This window comes from Trachymyrmex septentrionalis, unplaced genomic scaffold (assembly GCF_001594115.1).
Source record: "Trachymyrmex septentrionalis isolate Tsep2-gDNA-1 unplaced genomic scaffold, Tsep1.0 scaffold25, whole genome shotgun sequence".
Taxonomy (NCBI): domain Eukaryota; kingdom Metazoa; phylum Arthropoda; class Insecta; order Hymenoptera; family Formicidae; genus Trachymyrmex; species Trachymyrmex septentrionalis.
The window spans coordinates 1,972,312-1,978,052 of NW_017305408.1; the positions used below are offsets into that span (position 1 = coordinate 1,972,312).

Consider the following 5,741-nt stretch of genomic DNA (forward strand, 5'->3'; position numbering starts at 1 on the left):
GACTATAAGACGAACAACAAAAACCGATTTCAGAATAATGATCGAGACTTGTTTCCACTAATGTTAGATAAACTTTAATCTCAATTCAACTGGTTTATCTTTTTCTAATTCTGAGAACTAGAAAAAGATAAAAAGTAGGTTAAATCAAGATTAAAGTTAGTCTATATTGATAGAAACCATTAAATATCTAAAATAATCTGGTTCTATACAGAGAAAAAAACGTCGATACATAAAAAGAACGTCGATGCTGAGATTTGAGATACGAATTTAAGAGATATTTATTATTCTCCATTACAATGTTTATTCCATCACATAATTCATTCTAAATCTTATTTTTTTAAATATATATATTATCTGGAATGTTTAAATTTTTATACCTCTTTTTACCATAGATTGTGTGACTTCAACTTTCTCGATTTAATGTATTCTTCATTTTTTTCTAATTCTTATTATAAAAAAAATTAAAAACATTGAATTGAAATTAAAGTTAATCTATATAAATAAGAATTTAAATAATAATAAAGGAATATAATAAAATGAAAATGATTAGATAAAAATAAATAAAGTAAAAGTAATTAAATAAATATCAGGATTCCAATTGGGATTCATATTTCATAATTTTCCTAATTTTTTCAAAACATTTTATTTTTAAGATCGTCAAGTAAGATTTGTTTCTGTTTCACATTATAATTAGATAATTGACAATTTCGCAAAAATTATCTAACAGGTTTATTTTTCTCTTTCATCATTTTCTCATAATACGTTATCCAGCCATCAATGCAATATACAGAGTGTTAGTTAATTATGTTATGCCATACTCAACAGAGCGATTCTTTGATTTATCTCAAGTAAAAAAGTCCATATAAACATGTGTCCTAAACGGCTTAGTTTCCGAAATACAGGTGAATGTTCGTGAATGTTTGACGAAAACGGTAAATTGCGGTGGAGATATCTGTCTGCATAAATATGCCTTGCTTGCACGTGAGTTACCATTCGCACAATCATAAACAAAGTGACAAAGTCAAAGTCAAAGCCTCCTAGATCACCAGACTTAAATCCTTTGGATTATTTCCTTTGGGGGCATCTGAAATCATTGATTTATACCACCCCAATTGAGAATGAGAATGATTTGAGGAATCGAATAGTTGCTTCATGCGAGACAATACGTAACACACCTGGTATCTTTGAGAAGAAGGCTCGATGAATGTATCATGGCGCAAGATGGACATTTTCAACAATTCATCTAATTATTTCATTTCATCAGAAGAACTAAAGCCTATTTTGGTTTTTCTGTTTTTGACTAGTTTTGGACTAACTCGAGCAGTATTTCTTTCAAATAGATAAATAGATTATTACACGCTTAAATTTTTTTTATTCCGGAAACTAAGCCGTTTAGAACACACGTTTTTATGGACTTTTTTACTTGAAATAAACCACAGAATCACTCTGCAGAGTATGGCAATATACTTAACTAACACCCTGTATGTATAACATTTTCATGTGCTAAATCGTTGATGTTTATAACAGAAAACAACGGATAATATCACTCTTGCGGTAAGCAAGTTAATAATAACAAGAATAATAACGAGAATAATAATTGGCAACGCGTCAACACGCGGGTGAACAAAGATGACCTTCGAAAATAAGACACCTGTTAAAATCAACCACACGTCTCGCAAGAAAAATATAAGCTCCAAAAATACACTAAATTTTTTTACATGCAACCTTTTTAAATTAAGTCAGTATATTAATAAACATTAACAATTAATAAAAAACTCGATTTTCTCTCTCTCTCTCTCTCTCTCTCTCTTTCACCCTCACCTTTGATCTTCCTCTTTTAGCAACGAAACACAAGAGAGACAGGCAAACTGACGGCACAAGAGTTAGTGCTCCAAATTACCCAATCTTTCTCCTTAATTTGCCCTGTAATTACCGCCTCTACGCGGAAAGGGAGCGAAAGAAGAAAAAAACAGCGTTGACGAGATCTAATTAATCCAAGCTGTCGAGGGTAGGGGGGGGAGAGGGAGCGACTATTAAATGATTAAATTGGTAGGTTAGGTCGGTTCGCGGCGTATCGACCGGCCGCGCCGTATTGACGACAAAATTTGGCGGCTGCCAAAATGGTCGGCGCCGTGTGCACTGTGTCTTTCGCCGTCTTTCTCTCATCTGTCGGGAAGGGAAAAAAATCAGAAAAGAGGGAGCAAGAGAGAGAGAGAAAGACCGCGGCGTGCGAGGGACGACGCGTCTCATCACGTCTCACTTACCACTTCGCTGCATCGTCGTTCCGACGGGGCGTCACAGCGGCTCATCGAGCATAATCCTCCGTGCGTGGGTGACGCGGGTAAACAGCCACCAGCGCGCTTCCTCGCATGCCACACTCGCGAGATGCGACGAGACGCGGCGAGACGCGACCACCGGACGATCGGAGCGGACGCGAGAACGTCGACGCTCCGTAACGCGATACGACCGCACTTTTCAAATATTTCGCGTAGCCAGCCTCTCTCGCACGATTCGAGTGTCGCTGACGCGTGCGCACGAACGACGACCGACGCGACGGCACCGGTTGGCCGTGAGGAAAGATGGCCGACTCACGCGCCGTTCTCAATCCTCGCTTAACGCCACCTGTCGCTGCCTCTCGGAATTAACCGAGTGCCGACGGTGCCGATCATGTGACACTTCCTGGGTGAATCGGTGAACAGTGGTCGACGGTTCTTTGAGGTTGTCATCATTTGGAAACGCGATTATCTTAAATGAATATTTAATCTTTAAAGCCTGATTTGTTATTTTTTCGCTAATTTGTGGTCTAAACTTTTTTAAGTTGCTCACTTAATCTGATAGTAATTAAAAAATTGTTTCTCTAGCAACAGTTAACTGATGCTTTTATGTAATTGTGCGGTAACTTTAAAGTTTATTCATTATACAAAACCATCCGTTTAATGATTGAGTACTAGCTACTAGAAAAATACAATTTATATGTTATTATTAGGTTAGGTTTAATCCAGAGTTGTGTTATATATTTCGATTACGTTTATATAAAGTATTTACGTTAAGCTTACATGAATCTTTTTCATGTAAATTTAATACAAACTGGATAATATCACATTCAGAAAGAAGTAATTAAGTTTTAAAATAGTTAATACACCTGATAAATAAAAATTAATATTAATAAATAAAAATATAAGAGCAAGATAACTTTAATTCAGCCTAATGTAACAAAGAATATAGACTTCAATGATTCTTAGATTGTTTACACAGATGACACATGAAACATATTTACATACTACGTAGTTTTTAAGTTATAACCAGAAAATGAAAAATCAAGCCTTAGTGGATAAGGTAATCGCAATATTTTTTTTAAACCTTATTCTGAAAAAAGAAAACAAAAAATATACTAAAAAAATATATACTTCCAGAAATTTTAAAGTTTATTACTTTTATCTTCCTCTATAATAATATAATTAAACTATAACATGATATGCTGATAACAAATATAACTATAAAATTGAAGTTTCTTAAGAGTGTTTGAAACACCTCATCTATCAACTTGCATATCTTTAAATCACTTTTACCTGATTAAAGAGATTAAAGAGATATTGATAAGCGATTAATTAGTTATGCTTGATTGACATGGACACGTAATCTCGTTACAGGCAATGGGCAGGGCATGTTGCATCTTGGGATGTCCCTCGGGAGGAGATGCCCCATCTCATCAGATTCCCAAGAATCCAGCTCTTTTCCAGAAATGGAAAAGCCTGATTTATTCTGAGAAAATCCAACATATGACCGATGAGCAGATAAGCAAGTGTGCTGTGTGCTATCGGCATTTTGCTGACAATGACTATCTAGTAACTTTCCGAGTGAGAAAGTTGAAACGTGGCGTTGCACCTTCCTTGAACTTGCCAAACAGACCAGATTCTACTGTTATGATTAAAATAGAACCGCAAACATCGGCTGCAAGTAGAGAAACGGTTACTGCAAAAGAAGAGGTGACAGAAATTCCAAGAATGATAGAAGAATTAAAAACAACTCAAATTACATTATTCGAAGATATTCCGGAAGAAATTAAATCCTGCTCGTTTGACCAGCCACAAATTTTATTAGACAAGAATACTGAGCAAACTAATAAAACGGCAGAGACATTTAAGTTAAATCATAGAGAAAGGACATCGAGAAAGAAACGAAAATTAACTGCAAAACAATTGCATCTACTTCAATGTAAACAACAAGCCAAGCAATATGAAAAAACACCTTCGATACAAAAGCTGCTATCTTTTCTCACGCCTGCTGAAATAGGAACTATTAAAACTAGAATACGAAAAGCAAGATATGCCCCAAGAATATATGTAAGAATATATCACAATATTGCACAAAGGAAGGCTTTTGGTCACTTAAAGTTCGTAGAAGATTAATAATTTATTGCAAGTCTTATAGTCAAGAATGGAAAATCAGGATGAAATTCATCTGCTTTGGAATGTCATGAGAAGCAAATCTTATCAAGTATGAATTTATCACATTTATATTAGCAAAAAAGAATTAATTTTGCCATAATAATGAGGAGAATAATATTGTAAGTGCATATATTCTTATATTCAGTATAACTATCCCTCAAAGAGGGATAATTAACTAACATAATTCATGTATTACTTTTTAATAAGAAAAATTCTAATTATGCTAAATATATATTATCCCTTAACACACACCTTTGTGGGTCCTGTTCATTTATTTTCTTTGATTTATATAATATAATATTATATACAATAATTGTGTATAACAATTTATATATAATTTATATACATAAATATACCACTTTCTAAAGATGTCAAAATACACGTAAAAATTATTTAATAATTTTTATATATTTGTAAAAGTGATGAAAATTAATCCAGGACACGAAAGACCATCATATGTAGTAAAGGGTGCGAAAAACTGAGGTGTGTACTAAGAGTTATATACTGCAATATATATTTTTCTTTCATATATAAGGTATTATTTAATTTGTATATTTTTTAAATGACACAATAAAAATATTCAATATTTTAACTATACTCTTATTGCACAATAAAACTGTAATTAATGAGTTCGGCAATTACATACAGATGGAAAAGATTCAAACGGACATGTTGGGTGCAAAGTTTCAATATTATGTCGATACAACGGTAGTTTTACTGTATTTTTAAAAACGAATACATGAAATATACATTTATAATTATATGTATGTATAATTGGTAGAAGGATTGTATTATTCTCTGAATATAGACCTCTGAATTCTATCTTATCGCTAACGGTGTCGCAAAGAGTATCGTAGAACGTATTCTTTCTGAACACATAATCTTGACGGGGATTATTCGGTTGAGCACTTTACTCGCCGGTGACGAATACTTTTACTACGCGAGAGAATCTCTATACTTTCATTAATAGAGATTTGCCGTTTAGGAAACGCGCTGATATATATTGATTTGTGCGTAACCGATTTCGGGGAGAGAAGTGAGAGTGGGAAACAGGAATAAATTCGAATTAGTACAAATAAGTAGTATATAGGTAGCCTCTTTAGGATCGGTTCACCTATGCAGTGTTCCCGAGCATAACATACATCCATGTTTGACGAATTACGTTGAAAAATATTTTCGTTTAACATGTAATCTCTATACATCTTATCGATTTATTTTGGAGGTGCTAGATGCTTATATGCACATATGTTACGTGCAATTGATGTAAGGTACGGTGTTTTACTCTTTTTTTTT

At 33.8% G+C, this 5,741-nt stretch overlaps 2 protein-coding genes across 5 annotated transcripts in view; one reads left to right on the forward strand and one right to left on the reverse strand.

Moving 5' to 3' along the window:
- The window catches only part of LOC108748968 (septin-7), a 44,576-nt gene extending 42,068 nt beyond the window's left edge, over positions 1-2,508 (reverse strand). For both annotated transcript variants that reach the window (XM_018487418.1, XM_018487420.1), the window contains exon 1: positions 2,265-2,508. In XM_018487418.1, coding sequence (XP_018342920.1) covers positions 2,265-2,309 — 45 coding nt within the window. In that variant the 5' untranslated portion in view covers positions 2,310-2,508. The remainder of the gene's footprint in view (positions 1-2,264) is intronic.
- Positions 2,509-2,640: 132 nt separating this feature from the next.
- LOC108748905 lies at positions 2,641-4,552 on the forward strand. 3 transcript variants are annotated; one of them, XM_018487320.1, is made up of 2 exons: positions 2,641-2,750; positions 3,651-4,552. In XM_018487320.1, exon 2 carries the CDS (start codon positions 3,654-3,656, stop codon positions 4,407-4,409), a length of 756 nt encoding a protein of 251 aa, XP_018342822.1. In that variant the 5' UTR covers positions 2,641-2,750; positions 3,651-3,653; the 3' UTR covers positions 4,410-4,552. The 3 variants fall into 3 exon arrangements, with proteins under 3 accessions (XP_018342822.1, XP_018342821.1, XP_018342820.1); XM_018487319.1 differs by having other exon boundaries at positions 2,641-2,718; XM_018487318.1 differs by lacking the exon at positions 2,641-2,750 and adding an exon at positions 3,235-3,336.
- Positions 4,553-5,741: the final 1,189 nt, after the last annotated feature.